The 22,647-nt window shown below is 41.4% G+C and overlaps 1 protein-coding gene across 3 annotated transcripts; it reads right to left on the bottom strand.

Annotated features, from left to right (window-relative positions):
- Positions 1 to 4,327: 4,327 nt before the first annotated feature.
- On the bottom strand, positions 4,328 to 21,772 carry ago3b (argonaute RISC catalytic component 3b). Of its 3 annotated transcripts, none has more exons than XM_037795704.1 (20): positions 21,597 to 21,772; positions 20,586 to 20,917; positions 15,890 to 16,073; positions 15,218 to 15,338; positions 14,837 to 15,045; positions 13,865 to 14,001; positions 13,515 to 13,649; positions 11,884 to 11,971; positions 11,638 to 11,785; positions 11,027 to 11,146; positions 10,798 to 10,941; positions 9,706 to 9,872; positions 9,080 to 9,264; positions 8,709 to 8,868; positions 8,414 to 8,504; positions 7,675 to 7,869; positions 7,437 to 7,571; positions 7,107 to 7,208; positions 6,213 to 6,412; positions 4,328 to 5,208 (listed from the first exon to the last, which is right to left on the bottom strand). In XM_037795704.1, exons 2-20 carry the CDS (start codon positions 20,602 to 20,604, stop codon positions 5,100 to 5,102), a joined length of 2,649 nt encoding a protein of 882 aa, XP_037651632.1. In that variant the 5' UTR covers positions 20,605 to 20,917; positions 21,597 to 21,772; the 3' UTR covers positions 4,328 to 5,099. The 3 variants fall into 3 exon arrangements, with proteins under 3 accessions (XP_037651632.1, XP_037651634.1, XP_037651633.1); XM_037795706.1 differs by having other exon boundaries at positions 9,706 to 9,839; XM_037795705.1 differs by having other exon boundaries at positions 21,636 to 21,772.
- Between the last annotated feature and the right edge of the window lie 875 nt (positions 21,773 to 22,647).

Below are 22,647 nucleotides of genomic sequence, written 5' to 3'. Positions count from 1 at the left end.
TACCGTGTGACTTTAGCAGGTTTAAATTGATGTATAAACACCTCGAGGCAGCAGCGATACCGGATGTGAACATCAAACATGAAATTAATTTTATGTGTGTGCAAAGTTCAGACAGCGTGCATGTGTGTGTTCACACCTGCCTACCGCTGCCTCTCTGGAAATGTTGTGAAGCGTGAGCGTGTTTCTAAACCTTTTCCATTTCCTTCTTTTTTTAATAAAAACAAAAACACGTTTCATACATAGAGTATTTATTCCAAAAAAAATTAAATATGACAACCAAATAAAAAGGCTCAACTTAGGACCAGGATCAGATGAGTGTTAAGACAACAAAAAAAAAAAGGTCTTGACGTACAGTTTTACTTCTAAAAAGTGACACCATTTAATAATCAGGCAAATAAAAGCACATTAATATACTGTGACACCCAAACATTGTTTGCTTTTTGAGTATGATATGCAGCCAACCACAGAGGTTTTAAAGATTTATTGTTTTGTGGGGAATCCCTTAACATGGGAAACGGGCACTCGTGGAGTAACAACTCAACCGAATGTGTAAACGTCTAAATTTCATAATTAGAAGATAAAAAGGAGTTAAAAGTGTGGTCAGATAGAGACGTGCATACGCTGAGGGAAGGCCAGACAAACCGATTGCACAGAAACTTTTTACCATTGCTTCATTATTGCCGTCCATTCAAGAATGAACACGTAAATTAAAAGGAGGAGAAAAAAAAAAACAGGCAGTAAGGTGAGGCGTCATGTATAGAAATAAAGATAAATAAATAAATGCTACATAATGTCTAAACTGAGCTACTCGTTACCTACAGAGTCGTGAGTGTTTCCCCTATTGGTTCTGATTCTTTAAAAATGTTGGGTTGTGCTTGAGAGTGCCCGTCCACTAAACCGATCCCCACAGGCCTTTTTTGGTCCTGTCAGCTCCACACTGATCAGTTCTGCATATTTTTTGTGTTCTTGGCATATGTCAGAGGTATCCACACACACACACACACACACACACACAAAACAAATACATATACGCACACAATCACGCCTTACAGTATTGTCATGTATCAATATATACTTATCAATGAAGACCAGGGGTGTCGGCGCCCCCCTTTTTCTGAAAGTTAAGATTTCTTTGATTTACTTGTTTTTTTTTCAGCACCATCAGGAAAGGCACAGTCTGTTAACGGACGAAACCGGTCCGAGGATGAACTTCCAACCCTCCTCCTCCTCTTCGTGAATACGCAAAGAAGATTCAAATAAAAAAAGGATGCAGTTTTGTAGCACATGCAATTGAGAAATGTCAATCAAATTCATGAGCTTTTTCTTTTGAGATGATAAAATAAACAGCAGAGGGAGTTCTTCACAGGTCTTCTTCACAAGAGGAGGGTTGACGGCTCATCCGATCGCTTGCACGACGCAACGACCCCCCGACGCAGCGAACACGTTTCACACAAGTAAACCTATTGCATTATCAAATCACAGACCACTACGATTATTAATAAACCGCCATATTTCCATACAGCTTCAAATAGGACTTTGTTAGAAAAAATAAGTGGTGTGTGCGTTACATTAATATCTCTACTTATAAATATATCTCAATTCAGACTTAAAAATGCTTTTTTATTTTTGAGGACAAAGGCATCTGATCAGCTGATCCAGCTCTGTAAAGACACGAAGCCTCCGCCGACAGGCTCTCTAGCGCTCTGTTTACCGTACGTGGCGTTACGAGCGGCTCCATATAGACTTTCAGAAAAACGAGCAGAGCGCTAGCCAACAATGTTAAACATGCCCACGACTAATTTACTTCAAGTAAAATCAAATGCTGGTAATGTCTCTGACGTTAAGAAAACGGCTCCGACATGACAACAAACACAGAAAAGGGGGGGGGACAAACCGTTCAGACATTCTTAGAATTAAAATGTTTTAGCTGGAGGCGACTTATTTAACCGTAAAAACATGCGTCTCTGTAAGTGCAGTAAAATACCATTATCTTCTTAATCTCTCTTGTATTAATATATAGCCTATGATGAAATATTAAATAAATGTGTTTTCTTATAGCAGCGTAAGTTTGGTTCTGGTAAGCAGTACAGACCACATCAGCACGATGCTGTAAGGCCCCTTCCCACCCCCCCCACACCAAGTCCTTCACCCTCACCCCCCGACCAGGCACGTTGGTTTGGTCCAAGTGATGAAACCTGAAGGCTTCGTCTGTATTAAACTATACTGCAAGGCCATGATGGAGCACCCTCAACGGCTGGGCTTTGAAGAAGTAAAGAAATTCTGGCAACGATGACCGATTTAAAAAGGCATAAGAAATATCCATAAACTCCATAATGTTGGATTCTTGCTAGAAGATGTCCTTTTACGTGATATTATTTGGTTAGAATTTGGGATCGATGAGACACCGGTGTGTCCAAATGTGGCTGTTCCTTACGGACACAGTTTTCTCCAAAGTAAAAAAAAAAGTACCGTCTCAGAACTCGCCAACCATTCTGATTCATATTTCTTGTCATTTTTCAAGCAAAAAATGCCAAACATTGTGAGAATTTGACATTTTCTTTGTCATATATAGGACCGTAAACTGTATATCTTTGGAGTTTTAGACTGTTGGTCGGAAAAACAACAAGACATCTAATACATCTCCGATAGAGCGTTGCAGGGATGACGTATTTTTGTAGGCCAACCAGGAAGTTAGCGTCGCACTGGGTTCCCTCGACAAAAAGCCAATGGGATTTCTCCGTTGGGTTTTGGATAACTGCAGAAAATAAGCTCTGTGGCCAACACACAGTTATGATGCCGACACGTTTTGTTCAGCAAGATGATCTCCACAAATGGAGATGGAGATGACTCCACTTTTATGATTATTGAAGTGTGAATGCAATAGCCAGAAGTAAAAAGCTAACGTTAGGCTACAAACGAACTACGCCACGGTCACACGAGAGCGAGTATACACAACGAGGCTGTAAAGGCGGACGAGTCGGCGTGATGACGTTTAGTAGTCTCACTTGTTAGCAACCGCCTTTTTTTAAGACACGTAAAGGCTTCAAAATTCACAAGTGGCGTATTTATTGATGTATTTTATGTCGTAAAATCTCTTCAGCTTGTGTTAACCACAGACCTTATTTCAGGCATCTGACTAAAAACCCATCGACTTCCAGACGAGGGAACCGGAAAGTGCTAAAGTGCTAACTCATTTCTGGGTTTTAGGACTCATTCCTGCAGCACTCTGTGGGCTGTGGGAAATGATAGCAGATGTTTCTGACATTTTATAGACAAAGCAATTAACGGATGGTGAAAATAATCAACAGTTGCAGCCCTACTCACACCAGTTTTGGAGATACCAAACCGCCCCCCCTCCTCTGAACACAAACGCGGCAGCTACAGCAGGTGATAAAGACTCTGCACCAAGGACACACGTCCAAGTCTCTGCAAAACATTACACTGAAAACTACACCTGTACAATCTAATACAGTCCAGTACAACAGCGCTGCCGTAACATCTGCCTTTACAAAGTTTATAATGTTCAGTTCCTGTTTTAAAATTAAATTATATGTCTATTATTGAGATCATAGTTGGTGACGGTGGTGTTGTACTTGGTTCGCATTATATTCAGATTTCTTCAGCACCATCATTAATTATGACGTCACTAAATTATATCATTTAATTAAACACCTCTATATCTGAAAACTAAACATTATAGGCACCATACAAGCAGTCTTTAAGGCAGAGCAAATGTATTGGATTGAATAATATTGCAGTGTTTTAATGGAGGCACCCCGAACCTACATACGATTTAAAAACTTTCCTTCCAACCAACAGTTCACTCTCTAACCAAATCAGGCACTTTTGTTAAATCTCTCCGAACGCCATCAGACCTCACGGCTGATCCTCGTGTACGTACATTCCTGAATCCAAGTTCGTCGCCACTTGCCAAAACTCGCTCGTTAACGAACAATTTTACCACACGAATACTCGTCGAAACACACGCCACCGAACCCCGCTCTCTCCGCGTTAAAACACCTTATTGCACCGAAGGAGCTCTCGACAGCTAAACTGGTCGGTTCAAAGTTAAAAGGTTTGTGGTCGTCAGAAGACCCAAACTGTCTGCTCTATTGCTGAATTTAAGTTATTCATAAATAGTGAGAAGAATTAAAAACACGCAAGAAAAACGTTTGGTATAACACAAGCTGAACTACAAGTGAGAGAAAAAAACGTCCATTTGCGGGGCCATGGCGTTGTATTCTAACAGTCGTCTTCATGCAGCTCGCCTCGCAGTAAGGCATCATGCGATATACAATGCTTCATCGATGGCTGTACGAGGCTGTTTAAAAATAAAAATTAAGATTTCATTCAGTGTTCAGAGTGCAGAGTTATGCTTCTTAATGTCTGGCTGAATGACTGTGAGGAACCGTTGGCTTAAAGGGAGACAGCTATGGCCGTTTTGAGGGGGGGGGAAGGGGCGAAGCTTTTGTTTTTACGAGCGACTAACACGTTGCCGTGGCGATCACACATTTGCTTCAAGAGAGAAATAACACATACAGTATTGTATCTAGACAAGCTGAAAACTCACAAACATGTAAAACCGTCTACAATATAAACCAGCAACATTATAGGCTCAGCGTGAGGCTACGGAGCACGTCAGGTCCTCACTGGTTCTGCTTCCACCCATGCACCAAAAAATCATCAGTTTTTTGTGTTTCCTGCTGCTCCGCCATATTTTTTTTTAAAAACACACAGCGTTGTCAAAACTGGAAGGCGAGGATGTGACAAAATCCATTGTGATTTAAATACAGCAGAGGAGGTGTAGGTGAGAGAGAGATGCGTGGGCAGTAGCACAGAAACGATTGGCTGGTTTCAAATTGCATAATGTGGCTGTAACTCCTCTCTGGCTTATTACATCCTTACGCAGCCTGCAGCCGCCGGCATCGTCTGGCTCCAGTGACCGAAGCTGCACCAGCACGGAGGTGGTGGTGGTGGTGCTTGGTTGGGTGGTTGGGGGGTTGGGGGGTTGGGGTCCCTCTGGTGATGGGTCGATGCTGCTGATAGAAGTCGGACACCAAGACTGGCTGGGAAAGATGGAGGGAAGCTGAGGGGGACGTTCAGGCGAAATACATGGTCGTCAGTGTGTCGTGGTGGATCTGAACAGCCTTGGCCAGCGCCTGGGGGTCCCTGCCGTTACTCTGCCCTGAGACGTGGCTGCCCTCCGCACTGTCGGGAGGAAATGACGGAGGGAAATAATGCTTAGTAACATTAAAAAAAACAGTCTACATTGTTGCCTTTTAGTAGTGTCAGCACTGTGAAATTAATCAATCCCACTTAGAGAATTTATCCAATACATTCCTGCTACATAAAAAAATAGGGCCGTCAAAGTTAACACAATAATAATGCTTTAACACAAATTCATTTTAACACCACTCATTTCTTTAATGCATTAACGCAACTTGTAATTTTTAGGTTGTAGTGGGCTCAGTTTTAAAGCTAGAGTGAAGATACTGGTATCATATGAATCCATCGGTACCAACCATGTAATACTAGCTTGTCGCGAAGGAGGCTAAATAACGCTCCAAACTTGAGCTAAATTTTGGCGAGGAAAAACTGTCATGGCCATTTTCAAAAGAGTCCCTTGACCTCTGACCTCAAGATATGTGAATGTAAATGGGTTCTCTGGGTACCCACGAGTCTCCCCTTTACAGACATGCCCACTTTATGATAATCACATGCAGTTTGGGGCAAGTCATAGTCAAGTCAGCACACTGACACACTGACAGCTGTTGCTGCCTGTTGGGCTGCAGTTTGCCATGTTATGATTTGAGCATATTTTCTTATGCTAAATGCAGTACCTGTGAGGGTTTCTGGACAATATCTGTCATTGTTTTGTGTTGTTAAATTATTTCCCTTTAAGGTACATTTTGAACAGATAAAAATAGTGTGATTAATCGTGATTAACTTCTACTATCAATCATGTGATTAATCACGATTAAATATTTGAATCGATTGACAGCCCCCCAAAAAAAATATAAAGCCACTTCGTGGTACAAAAAGAATAGACAAAATGAAAGTTAATTCCTTAGAAAATTATTCACCGGTACCATTCATTTCTTACAAATAGAGAACATTAGTTATTCAGACATGTTCAGCTTCCATAGCCACTAACTCAGTACCTCTTGTACTCTTCACACTATTTATTTAAAATGAAAAGAGTTTCTGCTCACCTGTCGTGCTCTTTGTCGACCAGGTGGTAGCGGGCGCGGAAGGCCACCAGGTGGGCGTAGTAGGCCGGTGCTGGGATGGAGACGGAGCGCGTGCAGCGGACGTAGGTGTGGCACAGCTGGTATGTGAGGAGCTGGAACTCGTCCCCGGTGAAACAGTTGTCGTCCCACAGAACGTGGTAGTGGGAAGGCCGGCTCGTACCCTGGAGGGGGGAGAGGGGGGGAGGGAAGCAGAGTTAATCCCACCCAAGAGAGAGCAGCTCCGTGGGGAGAGAGGACAAACAATGAGCGGCTAAAATTAGATGGAGCGGGCGAGGCCTGGTAGCTCGATAGGAGTTTATCCAACCTCTGCTGGTGGAGAGTTGTTGAGGAAGATAAAATATTCTTTCACTGCTGGTTGGTCAAAGTATCCATAACATAAAGGAAGAACAACAGTTCAGTCATTTTAAAGAAAATGTCAGTATGGCTTCAAAAAGGCCTTAAAGGGATAGTTTGGATTGTTTTAAGTGGGGTTGTATGAGGTACTTAACTTAACAGAAATCTCAGGATGAGACTCATTTTTCAAAATAAAAGCCCCCAACCCTCAAAGTATGTTAAGAGGAAGCTCAGGATTAGGCTTGATTTCAAAATAAAAAACCCTATCAGTCACTGTATCTTAACAGGAAACTAGGGATGGACCTAATTTTTCAAAATAAAAGCGCTGATAGTTCAACTCTTGTCAGGGCTCAGACCTCAGCTGATGTTTTATTCTTATTCCAACAAAGACAATTAAAGGAAATCTCAACTCCTTCTCAGTACACTTAATCTCATTTAAGTCCTTGTTCTAAAACATTTTTATTTTAATTTCTTTCACTGCTTGATCTATAGTTTGCATCCTTCTTCTTCTACAAAGCGTACCTGGATTCCAGCGTGACTGCAGAGGTAAAAGTCAAACTCGTAGGGGTGGGTGATGTCTGTGTCCACTGTGGTGCCAGCTGGAATGTTTCCACTTCGTCCAACCTGAGAGGTAATTTAACAAAACTGATTTAAGAGAAAGTCAAACTGCCTGAAAAAATCCCCTTTATATACAGTATGTGTGCAGTGACCCTGATGTCAAATCCTTCTTTTATCCCCTTTTGGTAGATAACCTTCGACCCCAATTTACCAAAACAATCAAACAGATGAAGAGAGTAGGCAGCCAGAATATTTAAAAGACTCTCAGAGTACCATTGATATTGTGTTACTCACCCGCTCGTTGCGATCTGCACAGAAGAGACGTGTGTGATGGCGTTTCTGTACTACAATGTAAGTGATCCCCGGCTGGTATTCCTTCTCTAGACTGATGCAAGCCTCCCTGATGGCCAGCAGCTCATAGTACAGCACCTACACAGAAAAATACAGTTAGACGTGATAAGTAAATAAATTGGCAACAACCTGAAACTTCCAGCAAAAAACAGGGAAGAAAAAAAGCAACCAGTTGTTCTACCTGTCTGAACTGTCCCTCTGACACTCCGTCCCTGTAGAAGATGATCCTGGTTGGCTTGTAGCGGGTTGATTTGTAGAACTGGATCAAGAGCTCTCGCACCATGGAGGCCAAGTCCTGGATGACCTCCTGTCTGGGCCTCTGGACCCGCACTGTAGCGCAGTACCTGCTGGGGTGGGCGTCCATGCTGCCCACCACCTGTAGAGGCACAACATCAGTCAGTCAGATGAGTCAGAAGAACATACTCAATTATATGTACATGTGAGGGTTTCTGGACAATATCTGTCATTAATTAGTGTTGTTAATTGATTTCCAATAATAAATACATACATTTGTATTAAGCAAGCATATTTCTCCACTACCATGTTGATAAGAGTATATAATACTTGATAAACCTTTAATGTATATTTTAAACAGGTACAAAATGCACAATTCATTTGCGATTAATCGTGATTAACTATGGACAATCACAATTAAATATTTTAATCGACTGACAGCTCTAGTTGTTGCATGTTATAAACATTCAAATTAGGCCCTAAAATTACGCAGGAAACACTGTTCTGTACTTGGTGTCTGTTTTTGTCAAATGCATCAGCAAGGAAACAGTGTGAAAGGTCAAATCACCAATGAACAGTAGCAACAAAATAGTTACAAAAAGTCCAAAATGATTTAAGGGAAAGGAAGTGCGTTTTGTGGCAATAGACAGACTCGTATGATTTGTGGAAGTGAAGTGAAGTCTCACCGCTGCAATAGATGGCTTTTTCCCGTCTCCTGCTGGAGGATGAGTGACATCAGCCCCGAGGAAGATGACAGGCTGCTGGAACACAGAGGGCCTGGATGGAAAACAGGAGGCACAAAATTATCTCACGATCAATTTGTCATGTTCCAACACATGTTCTGTTTAACAGCCAACAGGCAGGCACGGAGATCACAAGAGGAAACAACTTTAAAAGCTAATAATAAAAAAGACTGATAAGCCTCAGCAGCAAGAACCCAGAAGGTCTTTGTTTATCTTGATTCGCTGTGTTAAATGTTACCGTTGGTGTGGAACCAGGATGTTGTTGATTCCCCCCAGCTTGACGTTGATCTTGAGGCAGAGGTTTGAGAGGGTCTGAGGCGACGTCTTCACTACGTTCTTCACCTGGACACACTGAGTGGCCATGCCGAGGAGGGTGTCGCCCACCCGCTTCACCTCAGCTGTGGGTCAGAGAGATTGAATATTCCTTTAACTCTGCAATCACTGTTTACTGTACGGACTTAACACAAACTTCACTGGCTGCTTTTATGTTTGTCTTTATAACAGGTAGCAGTAGCCTAGAGGTCAGAAGTTTAGATCCAACCTATCTATACATGGTGACTACTGGATTTATTTGTGTTACTGTTGGTTTAAAAATAGTTATTTTTGTACCATAGACGGGTGTTTTCCCAGGCAGGATGACTATGATGAGCTGCAGCCCGGCGTAGGTGTTCTTCAGGTGTCTGAACATGGGCTCCACGCTGTCGGCGCCCTGGGCGTATTTACAGAAACACGGCTGGCCTTGGATTGGCATCCCAGCATCCTTTGAGATTTTACGCAGCTGGTCAGTGAAGCTCCTGAGCATGAAGGAAAAAGAAATAAATGAATATTTGTTCTTAATGTCACTACCAGCAGAGCAATGGTTTATTGTGATCCATGGATTGGAAAGTCTGTAAGTCTACTTGTAATTTAAGGAGTAAATAATCTGTGTTCAAACTATTTCTTTATTCTAAGAAAACATTGACATTTTCTGCAACTGAAATAGCCTAGTACAATTACTCTAAATAAATCCATGTTCAACATTTTAATTCTCAAAATAAAAACCTTGTTTTCTATCTAAATACATTTGGCTGATTTCTTTAAATGTGAGATTTTCCTCATAGCTTCCAGCTTCATTGCTTTTTTTTTATTTTACAATTTAAATATATGTATTATCTTATTTTAATCTGTTCATTCTTTAACTTTTTCCATTCCAACTAAACTAAACTAAGGAAGAAGAGTCATTTTCGCGAACTCACTTGAGGATCTCTTCTCGGCACTGCCTCTGGGTGGCGAAGCAGGCGATGGCCCACATCTTGATCTCCACTCCGGTGTGAAACTGCTTCCCCCTCATGTCCCACACCCCGTGGCTGGGTGTGGCCACCGTGCGGTTCTGCAACGACAGTGCAGGGTTGATCTGCTGGGACTGGCAGTCACACAAACACGTACAGTACAAAAGGGAAACAGACAATGTATGGATTTAAAGGAATCAGGCAGCCAGTGAGAGCTCAAGATCAAGAGCAAATGATTATTTAAATGGCATAGGAGACAAATTCATTTTCAAGTTTTATCTGTGCTTGCTTATGATTGGCTCATGCATTCATTCTATGGCAGACATGCAAAACAGAGGCTGCTCTCAAATTAAGACAGCTTCTATATATGATCTCTTGCAACAGCATGCACGTGTAAAAGAGTATAAAAAACACAGCAAATTACGAAAGCAAAAGTTCATAGTCAAAAAAGAGGAGAAAAGATGTGGGAGATGCAATCAGAGAGAATTATGGTTTACAGTGAGCACATCAAATGTGAGAAAAAGAAAACTATAGATTGTAATCACAGGGTTTCCCCACAGAACTGCAGTACTTGTTTTTCTAATTCTAATGTTATCATGATGTGTTCAAATGTAATCTTGTAAAATGTAGTTTTTGGTGAAACACCTGAATAAATCCAGTTGTTTGAAGGAGATGTTTTCACAGCAATATAAAACAGATAATAGAGTGGGAATTATGACCCGTTTAACTTCTTAACAAAAAACAGTATGCAAATGGTAATAAAGGAGTGTATGTGTTGAAGTACATGGGATTTATTGTTTTTACTTTTGTTTTTTACCGTGGTGTTGAATCGGTATTGAGAGTCGTGTAATTTCACTACTAAAGGATCATAATATCTTTAGATATCTCTTTATGAGTTATTGGTTTTATGTGCTGACATTCAGATCCACCAAATGTCAACTGTCAGGATTCAGTTTTCCTGACAAACTGGAGGAAACCCTGCTGTCTCAAACACACACAAACACACAGACATGTTGAAAAACACACATGCATATGAAGCGTGATTTAAAGGGAAATTACCATAAATGGTTCAGAGCTCACCCTGCCGCCATATTGCAGCATGGGGGCCGGCAGGACGCGGCCCGTCACCTGAGCCATTTCATCTCGCACGCGGAACTGAAACTCCTGGACGAACGGGTCGGCCTCGTAATTTGCACTCCTCACCTGAGAGAAGAGAAAATGTTGTTTTATTTAACAGGAACGGAAAAAAAAAGCTAACTTTGTGCCATTTTCTCTCTCATCTACTCACCAGCCTGCTGATCTCCTCCTGTCTGTCTGGTGCAGAGCGGGCTGTTGCTTTGATCATGGTCGACGTCTGGTTGTCGGTTAGTTTTTTAATGCAGCGCTGTCCAGGTACGATGTTGCAGACCTAAATGGAAAAAAAAAAAACAGCAGTTCAGGTTAATCCATCTTTTAATCCAGCCTGATATTTAGACTGAATCACCATTTTCATTTTACTTCAGCCCTGCATTGGGTTCATGTTAGCCGATTTCTTGTGCCACGGAAGCTGCAGTAGGGGTAGGACTAGTACATATATCGTTTACTTGCATCTAGGGCTGTCAGTTGATTAAAATAGTTAATTAATCGTACATTTTTTATTTGCTCAAAATGTTTTTAAGTATTTAATACTCTTATCAACATGGGAGTGGACAAATATGATATTATTTATGATACTGATTGTATTTGGATATTCCTGGTTTATGAGTAAAGGAATAAATAAACTTTGAATGAATTTTACAGTAAAACGTGTCTCAAAAATTTACCAGCCACACTGAAAGGTCATTTTTAACAATTTAACTTCCAAATACACATTTTACCAGTATTTGGCACTGGACTCATACATTCACCAACAGTCCTTACCTCCAGGGGCAGATAGGTGTGTTTCTGTTCCTGGCCCACCTGCAGACAGGGCAGGTGGGGGTACTTCAGCTGCAGGCTGTACTTCTCTCTGAAGTACTGCGCCACTGTACGTTCGACCGTCTGACCGCTCTCGAGCTGCAACGGAAACCTGTGGATTCGAAGGCAACGAGAATCTCCCGTTAATGTGAGCCAATGACAGCTTTGGTTGCGAGTTAACAGCTACTCGGGTGCGATGTAGAAACGTACGTCTGGAGGCTGGCAGGGCGTCGTGTTACATTGCAGACTCTGTACTTCCTACGCATGGTTCCACAGTGTGTCACTTCCACTTTAAGACCTGTGAAGATGATGGAATAAGCATCAGCAACATTGAAGCTTTTATTCATAAATTGGAACAATTGAATAGCTTCACCAAGATTCAAGCTTTCATCTCTACCTAATTTATGCATCTAATAAACTGTCAAAACACACAAAGCATCTACAACATAATTCCCTACAGATAAAGCAGAGATTGGAAGCGGAAACTAATATCCCAGGACACCTGGCAGGAAGCTGGCACTGCGGCACACCTGGTTGCAAATTCAAACACATTGAGGGAATTTAAATGGATGAATAAGCAGTAGATTCATCAGAACGACAGAAATAATATACAAGAACACATTCCAGCTCATGTTGGAGGAATTGTGGAACACGCGTTGCCAATCACATCAATATATTCTGGCTATGTCCTAAACTAGAGATGTAGTTGTTGTCCTCAAAGAGGTTTTCCAACAGGATATTCCACAAGACTCTACAGCGGCACTACTGGGAGTAATACCTAAAGGCCTGCACAGGAAGGCCAATAAATACCTATTAAATATACCACTCACAGCAGCCTGGATTTGTATATACCCATTGGATGGCTGAAACCAGACCCTCCCACATACAAAACATGGTTTCAAAAAGAATGGGACCTTTATCAAATTATTAAGGCTCCAAAAAGAATCGATGGATCCCCGTCATGGCTTTATTAATACAATGAATCTTATTATCAAGTGGTGCTCGGCTCTCCTGCCTAAAGGCCTTTACACACTGGGGCCGTGGCAACTAAACAACACGAAAATAAAGAACACTTGCCTGCGAATATTATATGTCTAGGGTTTTTATTGTGAAAGGTAAAAATGGGAAGGAGTGGATCTGCTTTGCGCTGCCTTTGTCAAGGTTGAAAATAAAGTAATAAAGTTTGTCATCTTGGTTTTGACTATGGCGCCTCTGTGTTGTTGTTACATAGATATAGGCGCAACTTAACCGGTTCAGCATAACGTGACTGGTTGATGCCTTTATTCGCAGTGTGAAAGTTCAGGAAATCAACCTTGTTCCTGTGTTGTATTCTGCGTGAATGTCATGACAAAAATTAAGAAAATATATTGATGCTACATTCTATATATACACACACATCACATACTGTCCTTTCCAAAAGTAAATGTTGCACCTGTATTTTCACCTATGCTATCATACCTTGGAGTGGACAATCATTATTATTTTTATTATCATTTTTGGTTGGTTTGTTAATATGTACATATGTATTTTGGAGTGGATATTTATCCCCTTTTCTATTGTTTGCTTAATCTTATTTAATATTTGAATATAATGCTATATACAGCTGGAAAAAAAACAAAGAAAGTAGTTGTATGAAAATGTATATTGTATATGTATCATTGTTGATTTAATCAAAATAAAAAAGTTCAAACAAACATACAAAGCATTGAACAATGAATAGTCTACAGCGACATCAAAAAGCTACAGCAGCTTCCCATATAACAACATACAAAGCTGTAACGGGGAGAGGCCTCGTACTGCAGCACAGTGACAACAAGCGCTGCCTTCGCTTGGTGACATACCTTTGATCTCTTTGGTGAACTTGACCCTGTGGGAGTCGGTGAGAGGGCGAGGCTGCTCGTCAATGTTGTGAATGTCCAGGACCTCGCACATGAACTGGATGACTGGCTGGGCTTTATAAAAAGCTGTGGCCGACACTGAAAAGATACGGGACGAGATCGAACTGTCAATCACAATGTCGAGAACCGTTTCCAGTTTTTATGCTAAGTTAGCTAAGCAGCTGATGGCTATAGCAGACACCAGAGTGGTATCAATCTTCTCATCTAACTCTCAGCAAGAAAGTGCATTCTTTAACGTATTTCCCAAAATGTCAAACTATTCTTTGCTCCCTGCTTTCACAATGCTTACTCACCATCAATGTTGAGCATCATCTTCCACATGGCCGGCCGTACTGACTGATGGAAGCCAAACCAAACCTCTCTTCCTCCACCTAGCGGGTGATCGTAGCCCTCCGGGGAGGAGAAGAAGGATCGCCCGACGGGAGTGTACCTGATGAGGACAGAGAGGTTCAGAAGAGGTGACACAAAGGTTAGTAGAGCACAAATATAAAACTCTACCCGGGATTTGAGTGGCATTCCCTGTGTGGTTCAGTGAGTGCAGTATAACACAAGTGCTGCACGAGTTGCAGGTTCGTTCATGTTACTAAAAACTATTTCGGTTAATGGATTCACCAAATGGCATATCTTGAGGTAGATTACATAAAAGACGCTTTTAATCCAAATGTACCATGTCGTATTTAAATCCCACTATAAAAATATATCCACCTGTGGTATTGTAGGGTGCCTACATGTTTCCACCAAACTGCACCTGTTACAATACGTGACGACGTTGTGGTTGAAATGCTGCATAATAAATTAAGGGAGCTATACAGTAGCTCCAGGATGCAAGTATCCTCGGATCATATTTCATGACCAGAAGAAATCTCTCATGCTTAATTCAGAGCCATTTAGATCAAACTCATATCTTCATTCTTATCTTCATACTGAAAACTGTAACATGGTGAAGGCAAACTACAGCATTTAGTCATCAATCTTAACTATTTTGTGGTAATAGTCATAATTTGAGCAAAATATTTCACCCAACTTTAAATCTTAGCAACTAGAAATGATCTCAGATATTTTAGCTACATTGAGCTTTCAATATGATTTGAGGTATTTTAGTATGGGGTCTGGATACTATCCTTTTTAAATATTCCTATTATGGCGGTCAAAGTTAACGCGATAATAACGCGTTAACGCATATTTGTTTTAATGCTACAAATTTCTTTAACGCATTAACGCAACCTGCGATACCGAGATCAGATCAGTCAAGGGAGAAAACTCACTTCATGGAGGGCAGGTGTCGAAGGACGACGTCCACGGCGTGAACGGGGTTGGTGCTGATGGGTTTCTCCAGGTCCACCGGCTCGGCCACGCCGCGTCCCGTCAAGACTTCGTGCAGCATGTGCCAGCTGACCAACGACACAAACCTAATGGTGACTTTAAAGGGGCGGTCCTTCCCACCGTCACCTGGCAGGGTGACATCCAGATCAACCTGAAGAGTAAAACAAGCCACCGTTAAACATTACTTTACCTTTGGTATGATGCTGTGTGCGCCTATTTTCAGGGTTTCCCATTGAGAAGAAGACATTCTTTCTTGAGCTAAACTTTTTGTTGGCCTAGACGACACAAAACACCAGCATCCAAACTTTAATGTCGAGTCTTACCCCGCCGGTGGCGACAGGAAGTGGGCTAGCAGTGTAGAGGCTTCTCTTCCCATCGTAAACTGGCAGACAGTCGCCAAAGATGGTCACCTTAAAATGCTGAACCATGGAGTCCACCACCTCCCTGAATAGACCACCAGGGGAGAAAACATATCACCACAAACAATCAACATACAGTATGAGTCCAGGCTTACACAGCTCAAAGACAGTTTAGGCATAAAAATGAAGAGTTATTATTGTGTTTTTAAGAAGTATTAGCTAACTAGGGGTGGGAAAAAACTCAATACAGCATAGTATCGCAATATTTTGCGTGTTAATATTGTATCAATACACGGATCTTAAGTATCGATCTTTTATTATATAAACTATCCCGACGCTATTCTGTTTTTCAGAGGTTGTAGCAGAGTCAGTCTTAAAGCTAGAGTGAAGATATTGGTATCATATGAAACTAGAAAAACTAAGAAATCGATTGGTAGCTTGTTGGGAAGAATGCTAAATAACACTCCAAAGTTACCTTAACCTTAACCCTAACCCTTAATTTTGGTGAGGAAAACTGTATCTTATTAGATAAAACAGATGTTGACAAACTGCATAATTTGCAGTTAAAAAAAGGTGATAAATAGTTCACAGTCCAGCGGGTCCACAGTGTGTAAAGACCAGCTCCTTCCTAATTACCTGTTGACCCGGCGGGGACATTTATCGGGCTTGATGTCCACCTCGTACAGGTAGACGTCGATCTTGGGTATGTCCACCTGGAAGCAGTTGGCCAGAAGCTTGATGGGCTTCCCAAGGGTGCCATAGCCGGGTCGCCGTGGCAACGCAAAGAGGACTGGGGGTTCAGCGGCTGGTCCAACGTCTCCTAGAACAACACATACCAAAAATAAGTAAGTAAAATAAACAAGTGTTTACATCGCACTGTGGCGTGGCTTTCTTGATACATTATAGAATAATAATAATAATTTGAATATGTTTGTATATTACAGTATCTATCTTGATAATTCAAATGTATAGTGTTCCGACTAAAACATTAATGCTAACGTTGCTAATATCTGTTGGATGTAGGTGGGCAACTGTTCACTGACACGTTAGCTATATCAACCTTATCTACCATCTGCATTTATGTCGATTCTGTCCCAACATTCAACGTCCCAAAACAGCTAAAACATAACCCCGACCAGTAATCATGAATGTATTCTACCCTTTCTGAAAAGCTATGAGAGGAAGGAAGTGGTTAATAAGGAGGAAAGAGCCGACAGTGGGTGCTGGCACTAAAGATGGTCAGGGACGTTTAAGATTACGTCATGTCAAAATGACAAAACTGAAACAAACGGGCCACCGAGGTTTTCCCCCCCCACGTCAATCTGATAATGACCGTATAAAAAAGGTTACGGAGTTAGGTGACATTTTAAAATAAAGACCAGCTCAGCTCACAGGCTTCTCCTGACTGACGTGGCCTTTGCCAGACAGGAGGAGAAGTAGGCGGGTGTCACACCACGCCGATCTGACACCAATTTTCAGAAATGCCAAACTGGAAAGTACTCAGCTAAAAAGATCACGCAACCACACAATTTCCATAAATGTGACTCAGAGGATCCACATACATACAATGGCCTACATGACAGAAAGTCTGCACACAGAGCTCAAGCTGTTAAAATAGTAATAGGTGCGCTTTTTGTTTGTAATGAAAGAAAAAAAAACAGCTGAAAAAGGCGTTTATAATGAATATGGCCGTGAATTAAGTGCGACAGAGCAGCTGTGGGCGGAAAATATGAAACAGTTTCAACTCCCGTCAGGGTCGAGGGCTGATCCTGAACCTGCCGTAACGAGGCATCATTCAGTAAAAGACGCCACTTTCTGTTAATGCGTCCCCAGGTCGCTTCCTCCCCTGTGCCATTCCCATGGCAACGGTGCCCAATGTTGCTACAGTTTCTCCATGGCAACTAAAGGCATGCTGACAGGAGGAGGAAAAACAGGTGCGCACACAGATTTATGTCGTTCATCTTGAAGCTCCGGTGACAAAAACTTTTTGAAATATATTTTCTTAAACTATATTTTACTTTATTTGTATGGTCAGTATTTATTGATTATTTTGATGTCATTGTGATAGCTGCTTTTTGGTCACTTTATTACTGGATACAATAATGTTTATTTCCAGAGTATTGGCTATTTACCTGATGTAATCAATCTGTTTTACTATTTCTGCCCTGATGAAGATCCTTTGAATTCGAAACCGGTCTGTATTTTAACCAATATGATGGAATAAATAAAGGCTTATAATATAAGTCCTCTTCTTTCTCTGTAAAAGTGCCTGATGAATGTTTTCTTTTCTATTTTTTAACTTATGCAAAACCTAAAGAAAATCAAAAAGTGATAAAAAAGGAATTCAACCTTTGATTTCTTTGGGGAATTATGGAAAACTTCAACTAAACACAAGTCAGATAAGCAGCTACTGCACCAGTAATGACCCAAACACACAATACAGTTCACTGTAGAGCGAGCAACAATGGAGAGATTGATGACCACTTATCAGTCTGCTTCATCGTAAAAATGTACCAACGCACAATCACTATCAGCCCATATAGAGCTGACATTCAACCCACACACTTTAAGGGAGTACTTCACTGATGTAATATTGTACAGTCCTAACAGGGTCTAATTGTGGAGTGTTAGGACGCGTTAGGGATGTGTTAGGATGGAGCATTAATCCGTGGTGACTTGGCTTGGGAACCGGCGGACTAAGTACGGAGTGTGGACTGGTAGCTGGAGAGTTGCCAGTTTGCCTCCTGGGCACCGAACTGCTTGCGACGCCTGTACATGGGCACACCCCCTTTGCTCTGACATCTCTCCATTAATGCATGTGTATAGGTCCTGTTTGTGCACGTGTGTGTGCATTTTGGGCCTGTTTGTAATGTGTAAAAAATAACAACAGAGTAAAAAAAATGTATTTCCTCTTGAGGATCAATATAGTATGTCTCCTTCTTCTATTACTGGAGACTAAAAAACGTGTAAAACTTAAAATAAATGTTGTTTTGACCTCCTTGACATTGCAGACTTCAAGTACTAAAGAAACAGCGCGTAACATTTTGAGGGATCTGTTAGCAGAATTGGAATATCATATTCACAATTATGTTTTCATTAGTGTATAATCACCTGAAATTAATAATTGTTGTGTTTCCGTTAGCTTAGAATGAGCCCTTCATATCTACATAGGGAGCGGGTCCTCTTCACGGAGTCCGCCATGTTGCTCCGCCATGTTTCTACAGTAGCCCAGAACGGACAAACTAAACACTGGCTCTAGAAAAGCCTTTCATGTTTTTACGTTACTTGAAGGCCACCGTAGTTCTCAGACACGCTTGTGAAACTGCGGTAACGTGAGCCGCAGAGTGCAAAATCGTGGTATCGCCAGCCGCTGTCTGACTTCCGTTGCTCCTAAAGTAGTGTTATAATGGTAAGGATGGCCCCTGAGTGAGGCCAATGGTGTTACCAAGGTTTTGCACTCGGCGGCTCCCGTTACTGCAGTCTTGCAAAGAGAAGGTTCAGACGAGGGGTATTCAGTTGGTTGCAATCTGCAACCACACCACTAGATGTCGCCAAATCCTACACACTGTACCTTTAAAACACATGCGATGTACGGGCATTCGAGGCAAACACTTTCTAAACTTTCTTTATTTAAGCTACTCAAGATCAAAAATGCCAAACAGTGTCAGCTCCCAGCTCCTTTAAACAATTATAAAATGTAATACATCTTTGGATTTTGGACAGTCTGAGACTGTTTTAAAATGTCTAAATGTATGTTACTCTCTGATAAAGCTTTGTTCTTTACTTCTCTTCAGATGCAAATGGATGGAGTGGGTAGAGAATGAATGGGTCAGTTTCAGTGAACCAGTTTCTTCTCCCCTCCCAATCCACCGCTGGCCCCAACAACATCAATAATATACAAGCTGTGACTCACAAATTGTGCCCCCCTGGCAACAAAAGTAAATTGACTAATGTCCTGCCATGCTCAATTGATTTGTAATTAATACAGGCAGCGGTTAACTGAACATTATTCAATAACTAGGGTAACTATGGCAGCAGCTGGTGTGAGAGGCTGCCCTTCAAACAGATATGAACACACACTCAGAGACACACACACACCTCCCTGAAAGTGAGCCAGCCTCTCTCAGGCTTCACGCACACCTGACGGGATCACCACCTGCCTTTGACAGCCGGCAAAGAATGACGTAGACGATACAAAAAAACCCGTGAGACTGGTTTGGGGCATACACATGCACACACACACACACACACACCTACCTACACCGTGGCGCAAAAATGACCGGTAAAACACCACTAAGGTACAATCAACCCAGTATAATATGCCTCTGGAGAGATAGGAATTTGAATTGAGTTTTTAAGCTGCTTTTGCACCAGTGTCCATGATGGCCTGGCAACTTATTTAAGCTAACCACAGTATTAACAACTTCAACTTGCAGCTCCCCCAATGCTCAATCATGGGGGTCTAACTTGCACACACCTACACCGAGGTGCAAAAATGACCGGAAAAACACCACTAAGGTAACAATCAACCCAGTATAATATGCCTGGAGAGATAGGAATTTGAATTGAATTTCAAGCTGAGCTGCTTTTGCACCGGTGTCCATGATGGCCTGGCAAACTTATCTAAGCGAACCACAGTGTTAACAACTTAAATGCAGCTCCCCAATGCTCAATCATGGGGGTCTAACTTGCACAATCAACCCAGTATAATATGCCTCTGGAGAGATAGGAATTTGAAATGAGTTTTCAAGCTACTTTTGCACCAGTGTCCACGATGGCCTGGCAACTTATCTAAGCTAACCACAGTGTGTTAACAACTTAGATCAACTTGCAGCTCCCCCAATGCTCTATCATGGGGGTCTAACTTGCAAACATCTACACCGAGGCGCAAAAATGGCCGGTAAAACACCACCAGAGGTACAATCAACCCAGTATAATATGCCTGGAGAGATAGGAATTTGAATTGAGCATTCAAGCTGAGCAGCCTTTGCACCAGTGTCCATGATGGCTGGCAACTTATCTAAGCTAACCACAGTGTTAACAACTTAGATCAACTTGCAGCTCCCCCAATGCTCAATCATGGGGGTCTAACTTGCACAATCAACCCAGTATAATATGCCTGGAGAGATAGGAATTTGAATTTGTCCATGATGGCCTGGCAACTTATTCAAGCTAACCACAGTGTTAACAACTTAGATCAACTTGCAGCTCCCCAATGCTCAATCATGGGGGTCTAACTTGTCTTGCAGTGCACACTGTCTGCAAAAATAACTCAAGTGCAGCACCTGAAACACCAAATTAAGCATGGCGGTTAGTCGTATGGATATCCCACCTGTTGTTCCGATTTCCATTCATGAGGTCTCTGTCCGGATGACCCGGCACCCAGTGATTACTTCTCCCTAAGCAGGTTCAAACTTGACTATATAGGTCCACCGCTGGCTGGCCCACAGACACGCCGGCCTCTCCCTCCTCTCCTCCGGCTACTGCGGCTCTATGCTCCCCGGCTCTTGGGTCGCTGATGTGGATCCTGGGCCGCTTGTGGGGTCCCCTCCTCCCTCGGGCTCTGGCTGGAAGACTTCTCCCAGGTCCTCACAGCAAACTGACAGCTCCAAAGTTGTGCTAAATATCCCTGCTTCCAACCTTTTGACGTTATTTCTTTTGTATCTGAAAGAAAAAACAACATAGAATATATAGAATAGAATAGAAAGCTTTAGTTTCAAGTTTATTTGTCATATGCATTTAAAAGTACAGTGTACAGTGAAATGCATTTTACCCTGGCTCTCTCTCAGCACTTAAAATCTATAAATAGTACAGTTGATAAATACTACATTAAATAAGACAATACCTCTATTACTAAAACCTGTATTGTCATTGTATTAAATACAACGAGATTCACAGTTCTTCTGGTTCAGTGCTTTAAAACAAATACTTGACAAGACTAAACGAGGCAGATAAAACATATATAACAGGTAAAACACACACAAAGTTGTTGTTATAAAGCAAATAAAACAGGTAAAGTAGATGTAATAAATACATATAAACAGAAGTGTTACACTAGAAGTATAAAATATAAAAATAGATGTAATGTAATTGCACATATATGTATATATTGTACATTATGTTCAATGTTTGGACTTGTTTGAGACAGTTTAAGTTGTCTAAATTTAACTGGTAGTCGTCGGCTAACTGTTGAAGCTAACTGTTGAAGCTAACTGTTGAAGCTAACTGTTGAAGCTAACTGTTGAAGCTAACGGCTGAAGCTAACTGTTAGCTTCAGCCGTTAGCTTCAGCCGTTAGCCGACGACAACTCGACACTCACAGAGACTGTTATATGAATAGTTACCCGGTAAGTAGCTGAGTATTCGTGGTCCCGGTTAGTTACCGTGCCAGGTCCCGGTGTTGTTCTTTATCCCAGATAGAGAGGTATATGACCGGCGTCCTGCTGCTCCTCGGTATCGGTGAGAAACCAAACCGGTCTAAAAGGTCTGAAAGCTGCTCTTACACTTACACCGCCCTGTTCTCGCTCACGAAGTAGAGTAAAGCTCGCGAGATTTGGGGAATCTATACTTCCGGATTACTCATTCAAAATAAAAGCATTAGAAAAAGGAATAATTTGTGACAGTTGTTGAAAGGCAGATGCTTTAGAGCTATTATTGTTCTATAAACACAATTAATAATCAGTGGTGGAAAAGTACTCAAAACAGTTTTTTATAATTCATATATATATATATATTTACAGATAGATGGATAGATAGAGAGATATATAGTAACTTTATTGATTCATAGGGAAATTCAAGTTTCCAGCATCACAGTTCCATAGTGCAAAACATGTTAGTAAAAAGGCAGTAAAAAAGTTAGTAGTGCAAAGTACAAAAAAATATACCAGATAAAAAAATACAAGGAGATGAAGAAAACTGTTAAAACTGAATATAGTGCAGGGTAACAGCTGTGATACAGGACTATTAAAAAAAGTTAATATAGTGCAGAAGAGACTGTTAAAAATGAGTATAGTGCAGAGTAACTCCAGTAGCTTAGTCTATGAAAGTGCACTGTGTGCATTATTATCTGTCCTGCAGACCGTCCTCCTTTGTCCCCCCTCCTCCCTAGAGAGGCGTTGTACAGTTTGATGGCTCGGGGGGCAGCACTTTTACTTGAAATGGAGTATTTTTAGGATTTGTATAGCTATACATTCCAATAATATCCCTCTCGCTGTAAAATGAAAATTCAACAGGGACAATCGTGCAGTCTTATTATTTTTTATTTATTTATGCATTTCTTTTTTTGTTCCTTTAATTATTTTCTACCCTCTTTTATTTTTGTTATTATATTATTATTATTTTGTTTATAATTTGAGTTATCTTTCCTATCCAATTGTGCCTTGTATGTTAGAAGTA

Source organism: Sebastes umbrosus, chromosome 15, assembly GCF_015220745.1.
Source record: "Sebastes umbrosus isolate fSebUmb1 chromosome 15, fSebUmb1.pri, whole genome shotgun sequence".
Lineage (NCBI taxonomy): Eukaryota > Metazoa > Chordata > Actinopteri > Perciformes > Sebastidae > Sebastes > Sebastes umbrosus.
The sequence above is the reverse complement of the archived record's forward strand: the minus strand, read 5'-3'. Positions and strand labels throughout refer to the sequence as shown.